This window comes from Sceloporus occidentalis, unplaced genomic scaffold, assembly GCF_023333645.1.
Source record: "Sceloporus occidentalis isolate IW3139 unplaced genomic scaffold, rSceOcc1.0.p SCAF_20, whole genome shotgun sequence".
NCBI lineage: Eukaryota > Metazoa > Chordata > Lepidosauria > Squamata > Phrynosomatidae > Sceloporus > Sceloporus occidentalis.
In genome coordinates, this window is record NW_028317000.1 from 13,883,299 (window position 1) to 13,906,158 (window position 22,860).

The window sequence follows — 22,860 nt, forward strand, 5'->3', positions numbered from 1 at the left end:
TGCTTAAGCTGGAAATACTAAATACAGGAGCGAGTATGAGAGTAAGCACCCAAGTCCTGATAGTAAAATATATATTATGATAAAATGTGGCACTTGTACACATATAAAATGTTCCAAGACTCATTGCAAACAGTGACAGATTAGGAGGTGTTTTCTCCCCAACCCTCTTGTATATTGAATACTTTAACTTGTAAGCTGCCCTGGTTGTGTTCCACAGAGAGGTGGGATATTATTATTATTATTATTATTATTATTATTATTGAACAGTGGAGGAAATGTTTCAGTATATTCTCAACTGAAATGTTTGTTGTACTGTACATTTCGCTCCACAGGTTCTAGAAGGCGCGCTGTTCCCAAACAGCTGGCACATTACTCCCCAACTATGCCCTACAAAAATTCCACAGATACAGGTAGCCATATATACAGAAGTTATAGAAAGGCTTGTCTTGAAATTGATCAGAATGCGTAAGAAAAAGGAAGAGCAGCAAGGTCTGTTCGGAAGTCTCTTGCAAGTCATGTTTCTGGCTGGCATGGAGTCTGTATCTGACGTCAGGCTTTGCCGTATCTGTGAAACAGAAAAGACCGCATGGTAGTTCATGTAGATAATACAGATGCAACATTCACTTATATCATAAAAGAAGAAGGTATAACCCTCTACATATCATTGGACATGTATTTATTTGTTTCACTTGTATGCTGTCTTTCTCCCGAGGCAGTTTAAAAATTCCTTCACAATAAAAACACCTCGAAATGAGTGCAAGCGACAAATGTGTCGCATCTTACCTTCCTCCCAATAGGGATCTGAATTCAGTATTGCCACATAGTTGTATCTCTCCCATGCTGCTAAACATGAAGGGTCTTCAAAAAAAGAGCACGATGCTTCCATTGCAGGTAAGGATATAGGCAGTCCTGCTGGGTCATAAAGAAACACCTAGCGACAGCTAAGGAAAAGGCTGTTTGGAGGCCAAAGACTTAAACTTAATGACATTAGTATGAAAGATATTGGTATTGCACCATTTTAGGTCAGCAAGGCTTAGCATCATCTTGCTAAGAAGCAGCCAAGGCTGCTTATATTGGTAAGATCAAATAGACAAATAACAGTAGAACATAAAATAGAAAACACACACACACCCAAGCAATACACATAAATAAAAGAAAGCTGAGCATTGACATGGTTAAATGTAACAATACAACTAGGAAACGGTGACCATCTTGTAGGACTGTAGCAAAATGAGACAAGTTCAGAAAACAGTGAAGGACAAAGGTGCACAAATTAGAAAATAGGAATTGCATATTAAGCGGTTAAGGATGCTGTTGGATCATATCAATGTTGCTGCATTTATAAGAAATACATCTATCTTCTTGCATCGGTACATTTTAGCTATAGCATAGGAATAGATAGTGAAGTTTACAAAGCATTTGCTGACTGGGTAAAAGCACAGCGAATTCAAAGCCATCAAGGAAGACGGAAGGTAGACCATATTGCATCAGACTTGCAACCAGTGATGATTTACTTGGAACCTCCTATGGAAGTGGGGATAAGATGAACAAATACAAGTCTTATGTATTAATAGCAAACTAGGTATGCTTTTGGTCCATTCCAAGCAGGCATTCTTTCATCGTCTTCCTACCATCTGGGTCCTGTTATAGCAAAGGATACGGAGAGAGCAGCGATCCTTGTTCGCTGGTTAGGGAAAGGCTTCTGGCAGGGACATAGAGCCGCAACAGGGGTCAGCCGTAACTCCCCGCCGAAGCCTCTTTTGGCCACTTCATCTGGAACAAAGAGGCCGACTGGCTCACCGGACACAAGGTGGATTTTGTCACAGGACAAGGTCGCATCCCTCGATACTGACCTGGTAAGATCCACACAAAGAAAAAGGTTCGGGGATTAGAAAGAAAGTACAGTCAAGGAAATAGGAATCCGACAAGAGTCTGGCTAAACTAAACTTCCCCGATCCAGAACTAACCAGATGTTTTGGATTTCCGTTCCCAACAGCCATTAGGCTGTTTTCCACCAACTGGTGGGCAAACCTGGTAGTAAGTTCGTGACATAACCACTTAAAGAGAGCAAGGGCATTCTTACAGGTGTCAGATGGATGGGATTTGGTTTTGGTCACATATTTGTCTGACAAAGCAAGGATTCCCAAGAAATGTGCGCCCTCAGCTCTCACTTTCCACATCCGCCAGGTGGCAATACAGATTATGGCTAGTTCTGAGCTAAGGAACGCTTTCTCTTCTGCCTCCCTTTGAAACTATCTCAGCCACAATTTCTTTTTGCAAGTAAACAATCTAGGTGCCTGAAGCAGGTCTTTGTGGACAGATTAAGAAGATGAAGGACTGGCTTTTGGCGCCCAGACGCTTTCACCCTGAAGCATTTGCAGCTTAACCCTCTCAGTATCTGGCATTCATTCATTTCCAACCCAAATCTCTGCCTGGACTGGAAATTTACCAAGGTCACCTACTAGAGCGGTGCCCTTCCATTCGTTGCAATAGGGCTTGGGGGAAAGATCTTTCCAGTAGATTGGGCATATCTGGCCATTGTGAAAGGAAAGCAACAGCTGGATGTGTTGTTGTTGTGTGCCTCCATGTTGTGTTTGAGATATGGCAACCCTAAGGAGAACCTATCACAGGGTTTTCTTGGCATGTTCCTTCAGAGGGGATTTGTCCTTGGCATCCTCTGAGGCCAAGAGAGCGTGCTCTGGCCAAGCTTTTCAGACTCAAGCAGGGATTTGAACCATGGTCTTCAGAATCATGGTCCAACGTTCAAACCATACTGGTTTTCAGTGGCTGAATGCTTAAGATATAATGGTATTTTGAATGCCAGGATGGGTGAGGGCACTACTTGTGGGATTTCCTGTTTCAGGTGCAAATATAATTTGGTCATCCTTGGATATTATGGACTTCAGTTTATTGGGGTTGTTGTTGGTGGTGGTGGTACTCAGCCATAGGCCATTTCTGTGCCTCTACCGCAAAAGAGGGAACAAAAGAACCAAACCGTAGGACTCCAAACATTTTCATATTATCATTGGAGTCCGTGCCCATTACCTGTTGTTAGGGTCAATGCGCACCTGTACCTATTTACTCAGGGCCCACAGTACAAGCACCTCCCAGTCCTCACCTCATAAAATGCTTCGGATCAGTGAGTAGCCTCCTCCCGTCGGGCAAACATGTGCTGGCTCTACTCTCTGCGCTAGTGAACAGAAGGAAGATAGAACAGTCAGTGCATTATATATATATATATATATATATATATATATATATATATATGAGAGACAGATCACTAAAATTAAAACAAGTTTGCATTATGCATTTTCCCACTAGCAATTTTCCCCTGGCACTTTTCACAAAGGAATGCCAGGGAATATGTTGATAGCATGGTCTTTATACACTACAGAGCTGTGCTTTAAAAAGTATGGATAGCAGTTTTAACTTATAGACACTCATCCCTCTTTTGAAGCAGGTTAAAAAGAAAATGTCCAGTGTATAGTACTCTTGTTCAGAGCTCCAGCCAGTGAGTCATCTCCCTTTTCATTATAATCTAAGCCTGCCTTTGCACTGTCATCTTTGACCTTCCTTTGCAATCGTTCCAAGCCTATGATGTTTTCCGCAAGTAGTATGGTGTCATCCACATAGCTCCAATTGTCGATGTTCCTTCATCCTATCTTCATTCTTCCTCCTTCTGAGTCTAAACCCGCTTTTCTGATTATATTTTCTGCATACAAATGGAACAAATTGGGTGACAGAATACATCCTTGCCTGACCCCTTTGCCAGTGGGGAACCATTCTGTTTCTCCGAATTCGATAGACATCGTGATATATCTCAGTGGTTCCCAAACTTTGGTCCTCCAGGTGTTTTGGATTTCAACTCCCAGCTTGGCCAAAAGTCAGGAATGTAGGAAGCTGAAGTCCAAAACATCTGGAGGACCAAAGTTTGGGAGCCATTGACTTAGAGATGTTGGAGTGAGCTTGTTCTATGATGCTCAAGAGGGCAGAAGCTGAGCCAATGGCTTCAATTACAAAAAGCAGATTCCGACTACATTTTAGGAAGGACAGCACTGTTCAACAGTGGAATAGACTAACTCAGAGGTTTGTAAGCAGAGATTAGGTGCTTCAATGTGGATTCCTGTACTAGCAAGGAGCTGAACTACATGGTTCTGGGATCCCTTCCAACTCTATGCTTCTATTTCTGTTCTGTTTCTCTGTAGAGTAGTATATGCAGAAGCTGGTAAAATGTGCTTCATGCCTCCCACTTCCTTCTGGTGCAGCCACACTCTCCTCAAACCATTAGGTGAAAGGATATGTGCGTGAGGACGTTCCTTTTTCTCCTTGAAGGACATTGCAACCATCGTCCTCTTTTTAAAAAGGACAGTTCAATCTAAATCTGGTTTAAAGGTAAATTCCACGAAGGGAGGACAGAGATGACCCTTACTCATTCCAGTGTTGGAGATCAAACTGAGCAGCGGGTACATAACCATCCTCACAAAGGTGATATGGTTTGCATTGCAACCCTATTTAAATGATGTACTCGATATGTATAAATCAGAATGTGCAAATGTTACCCAAATCTGTGTCCTCTTTTGGACGGCGGGATGTATGTCCTTTTGTTTTTCTGTGTGAATTGCCATCATAAATGTGTTTAGGTTTGTAGATATTGGTTCTGACAACTGAAGCAAAAGGGGGTTTGTCCTGGACCCTCGGTCTCTTTCCTCTCCTTTCCCCACAGTTGTAAATAAGAGCCGTTTCAGTGGGAAAGTTTAACTCAGGCCAAACTGTTAATCCTTGCCAATTCTTTCAGGACAGTTTCAGGACCTTTAAACCAGAGGAGGACAGAACAAGACGCTCTTTGTGCTTGAGATGCTGAATAGGAATTGACAGCAAGGCTCTAGGATGGCGCCAGGACAGACCTGTCTGTCTGCAGGATTCTGAATTACAGTCAAGGAGTAAGTATGTTGGCTTTAAAATGTTGAGTGTACAGAATGTTTAGTAAATGGTTAGTATAACAAAGAGTGTTAACTGTCAAGCAGGACTGCATTTGCAGGCTTTGAAGGCAGTGACAAAAGACGGCAAGGAGATCTTCTTTAGCCATTGGAACGTCTGATAATGAAAAATGCACAGGCCCTAGAAACCTGGAGTAACTGGAAATAAATGTGAAACAAGGTGCTGAAATTCATGGCAGGTTCTGAGCTTTGACATAAACTGAGGCCATTTTTAGACAGCTGTACATGAGTGCTATTAGGTAGTGTAAAATGAGAGAGGTTATTCTTGGACCTAGATAGCATACAGTCTAGATAGAAGTAACACGAAGACTGCATTCAGCAAAGATACGCTTGGATGTGCCAGAGATTTTCACGTCTCTGCTTCCTACATTAGAAGTAACCTTACTCTTGGTGGTAGGTGTCAGGGAAGGAGGACTGTGAATTCTAGTTTTGAAACGTAATTCTGTTTGTTCCTTTGCTTTAACTCTTCTCTCAGGGAAAACAATACAGGTGAGTGCTTTCAGTTATCTGCAAAATCTATGCTCAGCAGTCATGTGTCGACTCTCTTTTTCCTCAGCCATTGAGCAGGCGTCTTTCTAAGCGTTTGTCTGAAGCAGGCCATGACGACTGTTGTTTCATGTCAATTGGCAGAGCAACTGAACTGTTTAACTCTTTTGCAAGTGCCATTATAGTTTTCTGGACGAGGCGTTTGCCTACCTGTAGGTCTCAGAAGAAATTCGGCCATTGGCTTTTACGCAGTAGTGAAACTTGATCTGCAAGGCAGAGCAACAGATAATAAAATAGACTGGAAACTGTACGGAAAGATAGGTTGCCTGCTTTATGCAGGCATATCTCAGTTAACAAAGCCTCTACATGGCCATTGGCATCTTTAAAAAAGACTGCACCTGGCAGTTGATCAGAACTGATCAGAGGTCAGGAAACAACATTTCCCTTTTCATATTTAGCTTCCAGAAAGCCTCTCCCATCCTGATGTTAGCATCCCTATCTTTAAAGTTTGAAGCCAGTTGATCCTTTGGAAGCTTCAGAATCCAAAAGAAGGATCTTACCGTTGTGTGGACAAGGCTGATCCTATGGATGAACTGCTTCATTGCTAAACCGTCCTCCGCAAGGACTTCCGACTTCTCACAGACCTGAAGGGAAAAAATCCACCAAATGCACCTTGTTGAAGTCTCCTTTCCAAAATGTTTAACTAAAAGCTATATTACATGGCCTTTGTACCCACTGGCGAGGCTAACCTTAAAAGAGAGCTGAAAAGGCATGGAGTGTAGAGATTCATGAGGACATCCTCTTCCGCTCAGGGCTTTCCTCTGGCATAAAGGCAGCAAGGCTTCCATTTCTATGGGATGGAAAATTACTGATGTGAGACATATAAGGTAGACAAAGACACCTTGCTCTGGGGACAAGAGATTGCCATAGGACGACACATGTTCCCCTTATTGTGAAATCAGCTGGCATCACTAAGTACATTAGATTTAGGTAAAGGTGACATGAATATCTAGTTGTAACCAACTGTAAGGGACGGTGCTCATCTCTGTTACTCAGCCAAAGAGTCACCGTTGTCCAAAGACGACTCCGGTGGTCATATGGCCAGCATGACTGCACCAAATACTGTTACCTCCCCACTGAAGTGGTACCTATTTATCTGCTTGTATTTGCATGCTTTTGAACTGCTAGGTTGGTATAAGCTGGGATTAGTGACAGGCGCTCACCCCATCATGCGGCACCTGGGCCTCGAACTGCCAACCGTCCGATCTTCCGATCATCAGAACTAGCATCTTAACCACTAAGCCATGCGTCCCTTTTACATTAGTATTACTACAGCACTAACATGACAAGAATCCTACCTAGCACTGGGATTCGAGTTATGTAGAAAAAGTGGGACAGCTGTATGGATTCCACAAGGCTCAGGGGTGAGAATCATGTGGAGTTCCAGATGTTACTTGACTGCAAATCCCAGCGGCCCCCAACTGTGAGGAATATTGGGAGCTGCTGTCAGATATGGGTTTCATGATTCCTCCTTCAACTCCCAATCCCTGAAGCTTTGGCCAAACCATGCCCTCATTGCCTGAAGACTGTAACAAATTAAGCTGTCCAAAAAGACAAAGCAGATCTCCATCCCTGCTGTAGATTCAAACATCCCCCTGGGCTTTTTAAAGCTACCTATGCTTGAGATTTGGGATACAAATCTCAAGCCTGAAGTCTCCAAGGTCAGAAAATCTACAAACTGGGACGTTGTCTCTGAATAGCAGTCGCAGAGGGACACAAGCAGAGCATTACGGTGCTTGCATCCTGCTTGTGGAATTGGCAACTGGGGGGGGGGGGGAATGGCAAACTCCATGCCCTTCGAGTCTGATCCATCAGTGCTCTGCTGATGTTCGTAAGCTTCAAACCATGGAAATACATGGAAATGTTTACCTCTGTGTGTCTGATCCCTGAGGAGTCGGTGGCAAAAGTCGCCCTTTGCTGAAACTGCAAGGAACAAAGAAGAGGACATTTCATACTCAAAAGACTAATATGAAAAATACATAGGTCACTTGGGTCTGTTTTCCACATTATAGTGGGATGTGAGATCCAATGTGATGTAGTGTTGTACTATAGAGAATGGAGTTCAAATCTCTGCTTGGTTACAGAAACACACTGGGTCACCTTTGGCAAGTCACAGACTCTCAGCCTCAGAAGGAGCCAAAAGCAAACCCTCTCTGAACAAATCTTATACATGCCTTAGGGTTGCCATAATTTGGAAACAACTTGAAGGCACACAGCAACAACAATTGCATTACTATAGTAATATTACCAAAAGTAGATCCATCCATCTAAATGAGTATATTCAATTGGATGCAAATGTGTGTCCTTTCTTTGGCTAGGTCTGATACACTTCCATTGTTGCAGATATGTAAGTGGCTACCTTAAAAGTTGCTGAGGGCATTTGAAATTAAAACAGTGGGCATGAAGACAGTGGCAAATGTGTCTGTTTTTCCTCCCCTTTGTAAAATACGGAGATCATTCTAAAGTGTACTGTGATTTACATTAAATACACTCACTGACAATAGCACAGTGGGACTGATTTATCTTCTGGGGAGACTCTTCTATGTCCATAAAAACCACAAGTGTTTCTTGTTCTGCAGAAAGCCCTTCGCTCTGTCCTTTCTTTCCATACTGAAGCTGAATGACTAGATATTCTAAAATCTGAAACGGTAAAAAGCCATGTTAGTAATGCATGGAATAATGATTATGTTTAATTGTTGTGGGCAATTGCCTTGTATCAAAGATGGACATTCATGGACGTTCCAGGTAATATCATCTTCCCACCACTTAAATCTGTATCTTTTAACCATCCATTAAGGAGCAAGTGTGGTTTGTTCTCTGAAAGGTCTGAACACAGAAGTGTCATTACTGTTTGCATTCAAAAAAGATTGAACACTGAATTGAATTCAAGCACGAATTTTGAAATATTGGCCAGGAGATCATTGCAAACCTGGAGAAAGAAAAGTCCTTGGAGGCGGACAAAAGCGGTCTGCAGCAATGCATGCTGTTTTCTTGGAGAAACATTGGCAAAGCACAGTGATAGCAGGTGCTTTCTTTGCCCATAGTCCTCTAAACTCATAATCCTTAACTAGAAGCAAGGGGAACAATGGATTAAAACTCTTCTGGAGGCCCAAAGCCAGCATCACGATGTCCTTTTCCACAAGAGATGCTGCTTCAGGTGGGAATATTTCCAAAATGCCCTCATTCACTGTTGTTCTGTTCAACAAAAGGCTTGTTTGTCTCCTGAAACTTTTGTTAGAAGAGCAGACTGAGTCTCTATTTATCTGAATGAGACTTTGGATTAGTCGTATTTGAAAGGGAAGGCAGGCTAGGTACAGAGCAAAGCATCACCTCTTGAAAGTTTTGCATCGTAAAAGTTAAGATTGTTTCAAGGATTGTACTGGATTGTGGGGTTGACGTTGTGCGTTGAACTGGATGCGACAACGGAAATCCACCACACATCTCTGCCCTCTTTAAACCTTTACAAGGAGCAGCTTTCTGGCAAAGAAGGCGCAATATCCCACATAGTTCTCAGAGTTCCCTAACATTGAGCCAGGTCAGTTAAAGCGGTCTCAAACCGGATGATTTCTGCAGTGCGTTTTGGACCATGACGGTGAAAGCAGTGTCACACTGGATTATTTTTGCAAGGTGTTTTGGACCTTTGCTAATGTATTAACAACCGGCAGTGGTCCAAACTAGTGTAGATGTGATTCAGGCAGTCTTGATATCAACTGCACATCATGGATGGCTGACTTCCCAGCTTGCAAGCCAAGGCGAAAAGCCCCTTCCTTGCAACCTGGAAGCTGCTATTCCCTGCTGCGTTGGTTTCCAATAATAGAATTAATGAGAAATTAGGCAGCTCTTAATGGTCTCCTTGTGGGCCACCTGTTTATACAAAAGCCACATGGTCTCTTACTGAAAGGAGGGTGAATTCCACATTTGCGGATTCGACTTTGGCGGATTCGGTTATTTGCCGTTTTGGTTCATATGTTCTTTCCAGGAATATCTAGGTCCTCCAGCGCAGCTCTGCTGGAAGTTGGCCTTAGAGTTGTGCTGGAGAACCTAGACGTTCCTAGAGAAAACATGTTATCTAGGCCCTTGTAGGTCCTACAATATGGTTCTGTGGTCAATTTCTGGCCATAGAGTTGCACTGGAGGACCTAGAGAAAACCCTTCTCTAGGCATTTGCAGGTCCTCCAACATGGTTCTATGGTCAATTTCTGGCAGATGTGGATAATATAATTATCCTGGAGATTCCTAGAGAGGTGAAAATAATAGTGCTTTTTCCATTTGTGTTTTTTCCACATTCATGGGGATACTTCAGTCCTAACCCCAGCGAATGTGGAGGAACCGCTGTGTTGTGAGTTGCTTTGCAGATAGGAATATTTATTGATTCTAACATAGTGGCATCATATCACATATTTATCAGAAAGCCCGTGACTGTTAGTATGTGTGATAGCAAACCAACCCTGGCATTGCATACATAGGACCAATGGTTGCCCCAAGCAGCAGATTCTGGATGTCGTAAAGGAGGATCAAATAGTTATTTATTTGGTATCGTTGTATTTTTACTTCCAGGGACAGGAATTAATGGATTCCTGCGCTTTGTGTATCAAAAAAAACCCTTGGCTAGCTTTGCACACAGTTCACCTTGACTGTAGTAAATTAGGCACCATTTGCTGCTATGCTTCGATTTGGAGATATTCTGATTATTTACACAACAGTTGGTCAAGATTTTATATTTCGTTGGTTGGATTTCTGCAAAGGAAATCACTGGTCTGGTTCAGACATAACCAAAGCGGATCCTTGGTCAAAATCTGGATTAGTTACTTGTCATTGTAACTTTACAAGGAACTGTAGCTTAAAATAAACTATTTTTTTTGCCAAACTTAACAAAAAGGGTGAAGCAGGGAAATAGTGTGTTTTGCACACAAATATCTCCCTTATATACAGAAATAATATGGATGTTTCACTGCTGTTGAAGATTTAGATCAGAATAATCAAGCATCCTCGCATTTCGTTTCTCCGCTGAAAGATTTTGTTCAGTTTGAAATATACAGATCTTCAAAGAAAACAGCTTTATCTTCCCAGTGTCCACTAGAGGGTAGAATAAGAATACAGATGTGGATTAAACTCACAGGCAGATTATAACACAGATTAAATCCAGCTTTATAGATTGGAGAAAACGGAAATGCTGTCATGTTTTGAAACGATCATAAAGTATTCTGCACCCGGAAATATATTATTTAGATGATTAACATTTTATCGTCTCTGCTATCGTCACTTTGGCCTTCGACGTAGCACTCTGTCCATTTTACAGAAGGGGAAACCGAGGTATAAAGAGTGAAACATGTATCCAAGAATGTGTTCAATGTTTAATCAGAATTCGAATATGTCTAATTTTGATATGTTTCCAGGCTCCCTAGCTTCCACATTACACCAAAAACTCAATTGCTCCTACTCAATTATTGGACTAAATCAGTGTTGGAAGTCCTGTCTTGCTGGACTACAGTTCCCAGAATTCCTCACCATTCACTGTGGCTGATGGGAGTTGCAGTTCTGCAACATCTGGATTCCCAGCCCTGCTGGAAATTCAGTGCTAATCTACTGCATTTCTGGACCTATTAAAATATATGGGACATACGTTACAAATTTAGAATGTACACTTTGGGCAGGATTTAATGTTTTGACTTGATTTGTTTCTGTACAAATAAGCAATAAATAATAATAATAATAATAATAATTTTTATTAGGGATGAGGGATGGAATTTTAGTTGTATATGTTATTTTTTGTTTAGGTATTTTATTTATTTACTTATGCAAATCATTTATGTATTTTATGTAATTGTTTATGTAATTTTGTTTAATGATGGTTGTATTTTAGTGAAGGGATGAGGGATGCAATTTTATTTTGTAGAAGTTATGTACTGTTTAGGTATTTTATGTATTAGCTTGCATAAATCGTTTGTGCATTTTATGTTTTTGTGTAATTTTGTAAACCGCTTTGATCTTTTTGGGAAGGCAGTATATAAATTTATTATTATTATTATTATTATTTATATCCTGCCTCTCCATCAGGATCGAGGCGGCTTACATTAAAAAAAATACTAAACAAGTAAATAGTATTTGCTCCATACTTCTGTCTTCCTCAATAGTCTCCTCTGCCTTTTATTCCAAAATATAACCCACTTTTTGGGGTGCAGTCTACACTGCAAAAAATAATGCAGTTTGACACCACTTTTCTTTATTTATTGTTTATTTATTTCATTTTTTAATGCAGCCTTTCTCCGAAAAAGCGGCTCACTTTTAACTGCCATGGCTCCTTCCTACAAAGTTCTGGGATTTGTGGTTTGCTGATGCATCTTCTCTCTTTGGCAGGGAAGGCCTTGCAAAACTACAAATCCCAGGACTCCATGGGGATCCTGGCTTATAGCACTTCAAGGACTGGAAAAGTAATGCAAGGTTGACACCGTTTTGTACTGTCACGGCTCCATCCTACAAAATATTTGGATTTGCAGTTTGCTGAGGCACCGGCTCTCTTTGGCAGTGGAGGCGAAAAGCCCTGTAAAACTATAAATCCCAGGATTCCATAAGGAACCACAATGCTTAAGGGTGCATCCACAATGTAGAAATAACACCATTTGACACAATTTAGGGCTCCAGCCTACAGAATATTGAGAATTGTAGTTTGCTGAGGCACCGGCTCTCTTTGGCAGAGGAGGCGAAAGACCCTGTAAAACTACAAATCCCAGGATTCCATAAGGAACTTGGCTACAGTACTTGAAGGGTGCATCCACAATAATAATAATAATAATGTAGAAATAACACAATTTGACACCACTTAGGGTTTCAGTTTACAGAATATTGGGATTTGCAGCTTGCTAAAGCACCGTCTCTCTTTGGCAGAGGAGGCAAAAGACTATAAAACTACAAATCCTAGGATTCCATAAGAAACTTGGCTACAACGCTTGAAGGGTGTGGAAATAACACAATTTGACACCATTTATGGCTAGTCCAGCCTACAGAAATATAGGGTTTTGTAGTTTAGTGAGGCAAAAGTGTTGTCCAACTACAAATCCCAATGTTCCTTAGGATGGAGCCAGGGCACTCCAAAAGTGGTATCAAACTGCATTATTTCTGCAGTCTGGACGCACCTTCCTCTCTGGGCTAAATTCCCCTCAGCAGAGAGAGCTTTCTTTTGATTGCAAAGCAACCTTTATTGCAAAGCTTTATTGTTTTGTTGTGTAGTGTTTTGGTTTTTTGTGTGTGGTAATTTTTATGATGCTTCTTCTTACTTCAAAAAATGCCTCATTAAAGGGCTTAAATTAAAAATTAAAAGCAATTAATAGTAATTAATTTGAGACAACCCCCCCTCAATTAAAAAAAGCATGGAGAATGCGCGCGCACCCTGCACGCTGCTCTCGCCCCCTCCCCTTTCATGGCTTGGGCGCGCGACCGTTGGATCTCCTTTTTTCCCCGCCTAAATTTGAACGCGGGTTCTTTTCTATTCCTCTGCCTTCCCTTCGCGGGAGCGCGCCTGGTCGCTTCTATCCATTTCTCCTCAGAGATTTTTTATTCAGCCTCAAAATTAATCCTTCTTTAATTCCCTCAAGCCCATTTTTCCTGCCCCCTCAGAGGTATCAGTTGTTACAAAAGCAGCATTATTAGAAACAAACAACAACAATAGCAGTAACAACAACAACAACAATATTAATAATAATAGTAGTGAAGGGGAAGAATTCAAAGTCATTGCTATGTTATAGTCTGGAAAACAATCAGTATGCAAAGGGACTTTGAGACCTTGAGTTAATCCAGTTTAATAATCCTTGAATTTTTTGGTGTATCCACATTGAAGAAATAAAGCACTTTTTGGTCCAAAACACACCTCAGAAATAATCCAGTTTAATAATCCTTGAGATTTTAGGTGTATCCACACTGCAGATATAATCCAGTTTAGTAATACTTGAGACCTGGGGTGTTGTATCCACATTGCAGAAATGAAGCACTTCCAAAAACGCACCTCAGAAATAATCCAGTTTAATAATCCTTGAGATTTTGGGGGAACCTACGTTGCAGAAATAAAGCACTCTTTGGTCCAAAACACACCTCAGAAATAACCCAGTTTAATAATCTTTAAAATTATGGGTATATGTATATCGCAGAAATAAAGCACTTTTGGGTCCAAAGCACCCTGCAGAAATAATCCACTTTGAGACTGCTTTAACTGCATTGGCTCAGTGCTATGGAATCCTGGGAATTGTAGTTCATTGTGGCAGCACCATAGCCCTCTGATAGAGTAGGCTCAATGTCTCACAAAACTACAGTTCCCATAATTGCCTAGCAGTGAGCCAGGGCATTTAAAGCGATCCCAAACTGGATTATTTCTGCAGTGTGTTTTCGGGAAGGGCCATTTTGTGGGATGGAGGCAGTGCATTTGGGAGTGCATTGCCTTTCTTTTGCTGCTCTGCATCTCTGTCCCTAAGGCTCTCTCCAAATGCAAAAGTTCAGATGCACCAGACGCTACCGCGAAACCCATCTTTCCAATTATATTCCCTGCCTCCCGCTATTTCTTTTTCTGCTCCCAAAGTGCATATACTGTACAACCCTTGTGCATACTGCAGGCCCATTAACACCAACACAAAGGAGTCTGAGGTCAAACCGACATGCGTTGAAAGAGATTGCTTCTGACAGCGGAGAGGAAAATGGGCATTTTGTCTTCCATTTGCAGAAGAAACAAAAGAGGTCAGGGGAGGTCTCAAAGACCCCCTTAATGGCCCTCGCTGTACCATTTTGTACCATTTTGCGGATAACGGTTCGTTCGAGAAAAGCCTTTAGCAAACCAATCCTGGCTTTGCATACATTGGTTGAATTACAAAATACAGTTGGTCCCTGGTATCCGCCGGGGTTTGGTTCCTGGATCCGCCATGGATACCAAAATCCATGGATGCTCAAGTCCCATTAAACACAACGGATACTAAAATGTCAACCCCTATATAAAAATGGCAAAATCAAGGTTTGCTTTTGGGAATATATAGTGGGCCCTTGGTTTCCACTGGGATTTGGTCCTGGACCCATGTTGATCCCGAAACCCATGGATGCTCAAGTCCCATGATATACAATGGCATAGTGAAATGGTGTCCTTTATATAAAAATGGCAAAACCAAGGTTTGCTTTTTGGAACATACAACGGGCCCTTGGTTTCCACTGAGATTTGGTTCCAGGACCCCAAAATCTATGGATGCTCAAGTCCCATTAAATACAATGGTGTAGTGAATCGGTGTCCCTTATATAAAGGAGCAAAATCAAGGTCTGCTTTTTGAGATATAGAGATATATATATATTTAACTACAGTAGCCCCTTGGTATCCGCTGGGGTTTGGTTTCCAGGACACACACTCCAGGGGTACCAAAACCCATGGATCCTCAAGTCCTGTGATATACAGTGCCATCGTGAAATGGCGTCCCTTATATACAATGGCAAAATCAACGTTTGCTCTTTGGAATGTATATATATGTATTGGGATATTTTCAATCTGTTGATGCTTGGAACCATGAATAAATCTGTGGATATGGAGGGCTGACTGTCATGCTTCTTTGTGCTCCTTTTTCTTCTTCCAGGTGAGCCACATTGCGCCCATCCTTCCTGCTGAATATAGCAACCCCAGAGGCCAGCCAAACTGGCTGCGGCATAAAAACCGATCAGATAGCACACAGACCTCTCTCAGTTTCCTAGGGCCTGCACAGCATTATGGCTTCCTCTGGGTTCTGGGCGGTCGATTATGAGGTTTATGGAGATGTCCAGGGTGAGTCTGTTCATTTCTATCCTCCTTCCAACCCACCTATGCTGAGAATGTGCTGCTTTCCGGAGCAAGAATGGGGGGCTTTGTGTACAGAGACGGTGGCTCCGTTCCTCTGCTGCAAATAGCTTGAAATAAGATGCCAGCTCTGTGGGTTGCAGAGCTTTGCTTCGTTTCCAAACGCAGCAAAGGCAAGCTGGTGCAGCCGTGAAATAAAGCCAGAAAGACAGTCTGCAAGGAATCCAAAGGAACGTAATTGAAACCAATACACAGGGGAGTTACGTTTAGCGTGGAAACTAATTGGGAACATGAAGGTAATTCGGTGTTGAAGAAGCTTAATATGCTAGATCGCAGTATAGGGAGGTTTATTTTTTGGGTACCGCCAAGATCTAGGCCATTTCAGGGTGCATCCTTGATTCGACCTCATTCTTAACCGAAACACATACAATTAAAATTATAATGATTTTGTAACATGTTTTGGGACATTCAATACCCAAAGTGCAGAAATTGGAGACGCAGGGAACGGTTTCCATGGCAAAAAGGCATCGAGGAAAGGAGAGAAAGGGATGCAAGGCACAAGTGGGACTTGCGCGGCATCCTTTTGTCGCTTAGCAATAGCGATGCGCTTGTTGGCAGGTGGATTTCTGCCAGTCGGGGCTAGCATTTGCAATCGCCAGGCCTCTGACCCCAGCGAATGTGGAGGGTCCATTGCAATGCTTTTTCAATGACGGACATTGAAAGATCAATCTGGATAGAATAATCTCATATGTAACATACTGATAGGAGAAGCTGAGGACTCTTGAAACAAAGGGAGTGGGCAAAGCAATGTTCGCATGTAATAGTACGCCAGGGATTTTGACTTATTATACCACAATGGGAATGGGCGACATGTGCGTACCAACCACTTCTTTGCATCAATCCCTTCCTTCGCACATGTGGATAACTGACCTGAACAAGGATGGGTTAGCATCACCTTGAAACCTTATAATTTTACCAAACCTAAACAATCCAGGTCATAAATCAGCTTTAAACCAGCAGCTGTTGCTGGTTTATGAACAGCATCCCGATAGGCCTTGGCACAATAAACCATAATCCTGGATTTGGACTGAGCTTGCAAGCATACTTTTTGTAAAGCGGGGCATGATGTCACACACTGCAAGCCACTGACATTACTAATAAATGTGTTAGTTTCACAACCTTTTTCCCTCTGTAAATCTATGACTTGATAATGGCATAAAAATGGGAAGGTTCTGCTTAAATGCTTAAAAAGCAGGTCAGGACTTTAGTAGTTGCACAAAAAGTGGGTGTCATCACTACCGATTCAGTTAATTTTGAAATGTAATTTTTGCAATGCTCCTCCAAAAGGCAATGTTAAACATCATCTGTAGTGTAGTAAACTATTACTGCTTCTAATCTCTGAGAGAAATGCCTTTCATGATTTATTGGCCCATACTTGCAAAGTGAGTTGTGAACCAGTAGTAAGCAGACTACATAGTGGTTTAATAAACCATATATATATATATATATATATATATATATATATATATATATATATATATACTGTATGTATGTACACACACACACACAAAATAGTTCCCCTCCTGTGCAAACAGCCTACAAAGGCCTGACAAAACCAATATGTCTTCTTTCTGCCACTAATACATGGATCACTAACTGACGTCTCTTTCTTCTCATAGGTGTCTTCTTTAGAAAGGTAAGACATATCCCACCGTAGGAGATTTGGTAAGGCATCTTAATCCATAGCACACCTAACACAGTACTTTCCCAAACAAGGTTTCTGCTTGGACTATACTGTACATTACTGAAATATCTTAAGCACCATCCAGATCTGTGTTTTCATCTGTGGATAGACTCTCCATTGGTATTGATCACAGTTACTCCACATTGCCATTGCATTTGCTCATTTCCTGGTGGCTAAGTTTCAGAAGATCTGTTGGTCTTTGGACAGCAAATATGCCAACTGCTGCCAGGGCCATGACTTTTAAACTCGGAGAGCCAAAGTAACATCCCAGAGGTGGCCAAGTACTACCTTGTGGAGGACTTTTAGAGCTGAATCCTGTTATTAGTCCCAACTAAGATATACCCTTTGGTTCAGTGGGATTTATTTAGTGTTGACGCAGTATTCAACAACTGAATCGGTTCAGGATCATCCCAAACCCCATGGTTCCTAGGCCAAAACATGAGTCCTACAGACAGCCCTTAGATATTATGCATTGAAATGCACACATTCAGCCGCACATAATATATTTTTCTGTTTGGAGGTTAAGAGAAAAATCTTAGCTAAAGGAGCAGTTGTTCCCAGATCAAGGTGAAATGAGAATGATATTTCTTCTCACCCACTTAGGGAAAAGAAACATTTAATGCAGTTTACTTGTGTCTGGACAAAAGATGGATGCAGAGTGGAGAGTGAGTCTTGGTGCCACAATGACTGGGAAGATAGTAAACTAACTAAATACACAATCCTCCCTAGTAGAGTGTTTGCCAGTTGTAGCAAGACATCAATTAAGCGTTGTAAAATCGTAGCAAACCAGTGCTTTCCTATTTAAGCTGGAAAGGCCTCTCATTCATAGGGTCATGAACCTGGGAACCATAGACTGCAGAGGAGGCTACATTGGGAGCAGATCAAAGCCTCCATGTTTAGAAGAGATGATTGTTTTGTTGCTTTTAAGGGCACATTTTGCCATTGGGAACACCTTTCTATTTGGGTTCTAGCAAACAAGGCTCATATCACTTCGCCACTGACTCAAAAGCCCTGGGTTTTATTTGGGAAACCTAGCAAATCCCTAACCAGAAAACTAGATAATTTGGCAATGCTACTGTTCTTTGTTCTTTTCCCTTTATCAGCCCCTCAAGGGACGAAAAGATCTGCCCGGCTGAAAGACCCATTGCAGATCATATACCAGCTGAGCAGCTTCTGTGTCGCCTTATGTAATTGTAAAACACAAAGTTCCTGAGTGAAGACAATTCACATATTTAGCTGCCAGTTGTCATCCAGGGTGACACACTGAGCGATGTATGCGCAATTTCTGAATCGGCCTTAATATCTTTTGCTGACTTTTACATCTTTCTGTGTTTCTTTCCTGCTAGTACACAGAAGAGCAGGGAAGGAAGTTGGGACTGGTCGGCTGGGTGAAGAACACTGCGCATGGGACTGTGACCGGACAGGTCCAGGGGCCAAAGGAGAAAGTGGAGATCATGTGAGTACATAGCCTTTCTGCAGCTTTCTGGGGTTACGTTTAGGGCAACAACTGAAATGGGGGGAGGCTGGATAAATGGAGAGTATAAAGGGCTAATCCTTTCCTCTGAAGAGGCCAAAGCCGAGGTGTGGAAGAAAAGGACATGACATTGTGCACAAAGTCACACAATTACTCTGCACACGACATTGCCAAGATTAGTTTTTTATGGGTTTTTCAGGCCATTGGGCATGTTCTAGAAGAGTTTATTCCTGACGTTTTGCCAGCATCTGTGGCTCTGGCATCTTCAGAGAATGCTGGCATGGAAGAAAGTGGAGTGTATATGTGTGACCCAACTCACTTCCATGCCAACATCCTCTGAAGATGCCAGCCACAGATGCTGGCGAAACATCAGGAATAAACTCTTCTAGAACATGGCCACATCGCCCAAAAAACCCACAAAGAACTATGGATGCCGGCCATGAAAGCCTTCAACTTCACAGTGCCAAGGTTGTCTGAAAGTGGAAATCAACCTTGAAATTTGCGTCTTCCGTCAAATTCAGTAGACGTCCGAGAGACCACAGTTGGCCTGGTTTTTCTTTGCACTTATAGATCTCATAATGAACAGGTTTCCAGCTCTGAATCCTTCACTGCACATCCATGATCCATCACAAGCACATTGTAATAGCTGCTACTACTAGCCAGTGTGGCGTAGTGGTTTGAATGTTGGACTATGATTCTGGAGACCAGATTCCCAGCGCAGCCATTAAACCCACTATGTGACCTTAAGCAAATCTCATGCTCTCAGCCTCAGCGGAAAGCAATGGCAAACCTCCTCTGAAGAAATCTTTCCAAGAAAACCCCATGATGGGGTTGCCTTAGAGTCGGCATAAGTTAAAAATACATGACTTGAAGGCACATCACCACAACAATTATGGCTACTGCTTAACAGCTTCTTATTGCAGCAAGGTGCTGGACAGAGTTACAGGTTCTTCTCCCAAAACCAGTCTTCTGGGCAATATTTTTTGGTTACAGATTAAAGTACCCAGTCTTGATATGTGGTTAATGTACCAGTCCTGGTGAATGTTACCCTTCCAACCGAAAGGGATTGGCTTTCCGACTTTCCCAAATTGCATCCCTGTTTACTTCTGAAAGGGGAAGAAAAAGATGAAGGTGAAGGGATGGCCTGTTATGGTTTCCATGATCCTGATCTGCAAAGAATCCTTTATTCAAACAAAACCCCACCAAACAGCAGTAACTTTATCGGCCAACCAAAATGCACAATGTACTTGTTGCAAGCTGTCAAAGCTCCGCTGTATATGGTGCATTTGGGTTGGCCAATAGCGGTATCCCCATTGGGTGGGCTTTTGTTTGAATTGGCTCAATGGCCAACAGTGTGTCTTCTTGTGTCTAGCCATCCACCCCACCTCTCCGTTTAAGTAGGGCATCTCCCCAGACTATGTCCCCGCAGTGAATTGCCGCCCGGCAAATCTGGGCCTTGGGTCAGCTTGCAATTAAGAAGTCGGTCCGGGAGGAGATGAAGAAAATTGCTTTATGAATTGGCGAGGAACAACAGTGTTGGGGGTAGGGCGAAAGAGAGAGATGTAGTCCCTGACCAGGGTCACCCTGGGGATTTGGGGTGTCATGGTGATGAGGCATCTCCTGTAACCAGGACCTCCATCACCTTCACCCAGATGACAACCAGAGGCAATTTCTATGGCAACAACCCCCCCATCACCTTGAAGATGCATAGAGAGGGAGAGACAGGCGAGGAAACTGGGACAGTTTCCATAGCAACCTGCCTCTTCACATCTTTATTTTTTTAGGGGGGGGGGAGTATGAAATTGGGGCTGCTTCCATAGCAACCACATTACTCTGGCCTTAGTGAGCGATGGATAAGTCCTGGGTGTGAGATAATCCATAGCAGCAACTGGTTACCCCCCCCCCCAAGTTGGTGCGCTCTTCTCTCCCTCCTTTCTTTGGTTCAGGTCCTGGCAGGGAATAAAAAAGCAAAGGTGTGCAGCCATTTAACCCTCCCCTCCTGCGTTTTGGAGAAGAGTTCCAGCCGAGAACCATAAACAGAGGCTCGGTTCTTCAACCATGAACAGCCCTGCCGCACATGCCCACGCGACGGAGTACTAGCAGGGCTGGCTTACTGCGTGTGGGTGGCATGCGAAACGCAGCTTCCTTCTGTTACAAGAGGAAGCTCCATTCACCGCCTCTTTGGATAGTTCAAGATGCTTCTTTACGTGGCTCAGGATGCACCCGCACTGCGGACGTAATCCAGTTTGACACCAGTTTAACGCAATGCTATGGGATGTATTTATTACATTTATTTCATTTATACGTTGCCTTTCTCTGCAGAGGGACCCACAGGCAAAACATTTAAAATCACCATAAACCATTAAAAACACCCATACCTAATATAAAATCACATAAAAATATACAAAGAAACTAAAAACCCTCCTGCTTCATAAAAACAACCCTAGGGACTCTAGTGAGATGTTTAGCCTACGATAGACTGGAGACTTTCTTTCTCCCCCCTCAGCCTTTTCTCTCCTGCTATGGCTCACCCCTTCCAGCCATTTGGATCTGTTTGCCTTGTTGGCACCTTTATGCAGTGCCCTGCTTTCATTTCATTCTAAAAGGTGGCCTGGATAATGTGGGCATATCTCAGAGCATCTGTTAGACGTTGGCTCAGCTTTCGGCCTGTATCTGTGGATGCTTGCCTTGTTGGGTTTTGGCTCCTATGAACAGCTCAGGCTCAAGCAGGACTGAAAAGGAAAAAGAAGGCAACATGAGGTGCAATGCTGAGTTCTCTTTCTCCCTCTCCCTCTCAGGAAGAACTGGCTCCGCAGCGTAGGAAGCCCCATGTCGCGCATTGACCGGGCTGTGTTCTCCAATGAGAAGGAGATCACTTGTTTGGAGTTCCAGTCCTTCACCACCAAGTATTAGAGGCACCTCTTCCATCAAGAAAGAGACTCCACCTTTCTTTTCTGGGGCAGAGGATAAAATGAGACGCTGCTCTGGGTCCTATCATGCTTCCAGCACACCTTTGGGTCCTCCAAGCGACTAGAAAATACCTGTAGAGTCACCAGTTTCTCATAAGGTTATGCAAAATGTCCACTGCTCTTCTTGCCACGCTTCGTCTTTCATCCAGGGTTTGGAGAAGATGGGGAGGACAGCTGCCATTTTAGGCGAATGACAGAAAAACTCTTCCTTGCAGGAAACTCCTAACATACCATCATCCCCTATGAGCACTGAGCAACCTTAGAAAGTGGAGAACGGTGACTTTTGAGTTTCACATTTCTCACCGGAAGAAGGCTGCCTTCCCATGCCAATGCCCACCTGGCAAGAATATTTGCTCATTAAACATCATTAGCTTATTAAAGATGATCTTTAAAGGAAAGATATCTAGCTGCCTTTTGTGGTAGAGCCAGAGAGGGGCGGGTATGTGCATGGCATTTGTGGGTATCGTTTCCGTTCTATGGCCAATCTTAGGGAGAGATCACCAAGTGGACTTAGAAGGAAGGTAACGGGTTCAGGTAATGGCAGGCCTTCCCTCATTGAGGCATGCCTTGCCAGCAGGTCTTATCATTCAGCTACATGATATTTGTTTAAATAATTAATGCAGCTCTATCTTTCTCCTTCCGAAATGCAGAAGCTGTACATCTTAGTGAGAGTTGACCCTATTCTGTTAAACCCATCTGCTCCATTATACTAAAGAAGGATATTTCATATCTCAGGCTATCTGTATGCAAGTGCAAAATCTTGTGTTTTCGCCCCACCGAAATTATAATCTTTATAACTAGACATTCCTCTTTTTTCGCCCTCAGCTGCTGGTGTTTGCAGGTGAACATTTAACAGCGGAGAACTGAAATTCGTCACTAAAATTGGTATCTTCATTTTGCATCTGATATAGACAATAGTCCGCAAAAGCACATGAAAAATGCTGCCATTCTATGTCTTTGTTGTGTGCCTTCATTTCTGACTTCTGGCAACCCTAAGGCTAAGGCAACACTAGCCCACATCCAGGGCTAACTCTCATAGGGTTTTATTGGCAAGATTTTGCGACTGCCATCCTCTGAGGCTGAGAGAGTATGACTTGCCCAAGGTCCCCCAGTGGGTTTGCATGGCGGAGTGGGGATTCGAATCCTGGTCTCCAGAGTCATAGTCCAACACTCAAACCACTGCACCATGCTGGCTCCCAACTGAAAGGTATACTTTTAATTTTGCTAGGTGTTTATGTCACAACTATAGCCATTACATTCAGTGATATGCAGGACTCTGTTACTATACCCACTACTAAGGATTCTGTACAGTGTGGTATGGGAAGTCGGTGTATATCT

The 22,860-nt window shown here is 42.7% G+C and overlaps 2 protein-coding genes across 5 annotated transcripts; one reads left to right on the forward strand and one right to left on the reverse strand.

Moving 5' to 3' along the window:
* Positions 1-371: 371 nt before the first annotated feature.
* TOP6BL (TOP6B like initiator of meiotic double strand breaks) lies at positions 372-11,144 on the reverse strand. Its single transcript, XM_089482870.1, has 10 exons — positions 8,473-11,144; positions 8,039-8,183; positions 7,413-7,466; positions 6,233-6,333; positions 6,044-6,127; positions 5,694-5,749; positions 3,119-3,190; positions 1,661-1,853; positions 784-931; positions 372-565 (listed from the first exon to the last, which is right to left on the reverse strand). Exons 1-10 carry the CDS (start codon positions 8,599-8,601, stop codon positions 381-383), a joined length of 1,167 nt encoding a protein of 388 aa, XP_089338996.1. The 5' UTR covers positions 8,602-11,144; the 3' UTR covers positions 372-380.
* LOC149302116 (acylphosphatase-2-like) lies at positions 4,429-21,934 on the forward strand. 4 transcript variants are annotated; one of them, XM_089482873.1, is made up of 6 exons: positions 4,429-4,485; positions 4,796-4,940; positions 15,139-15,323; positions 17,015-17,031; positions 18,426-18,535; positions 21,352-21,934. In XM_089482873.1, the coding sequence occupies exons 3-6, from the start codon at positions 15,269-15,271 to the stop codon at positions 21,464-21,466; spliced, it is 297 nt and encodes a 98-aa protein (XP_089338999.1). In that variant the 5' UTR covers positions 4,429-4,485; positions 4,796-4,940; positions 15,139-15,268; the 3' UTR covers positions 21,467-21,934. The 4 variants fall into 4 exon arrangements, with proteins under 4 accessions (XP_089338999.1, XP_089339001.1, XP_089339000.1 ...); XM_089482875.1 differs by lacking the exons at positions 4,429-4,485; positions 4,796-4,940 and adding an exon at positions 8,682-8,700; XM_089482874.1 differs by lacking the exons at positions 4,429-4,485; positions 4,796-4,940 and adding an exon at positions 10,831-10,855.
* The last annotated feature ends 926 nt before the right edge of the window (positions 21,935-22,860 follow it).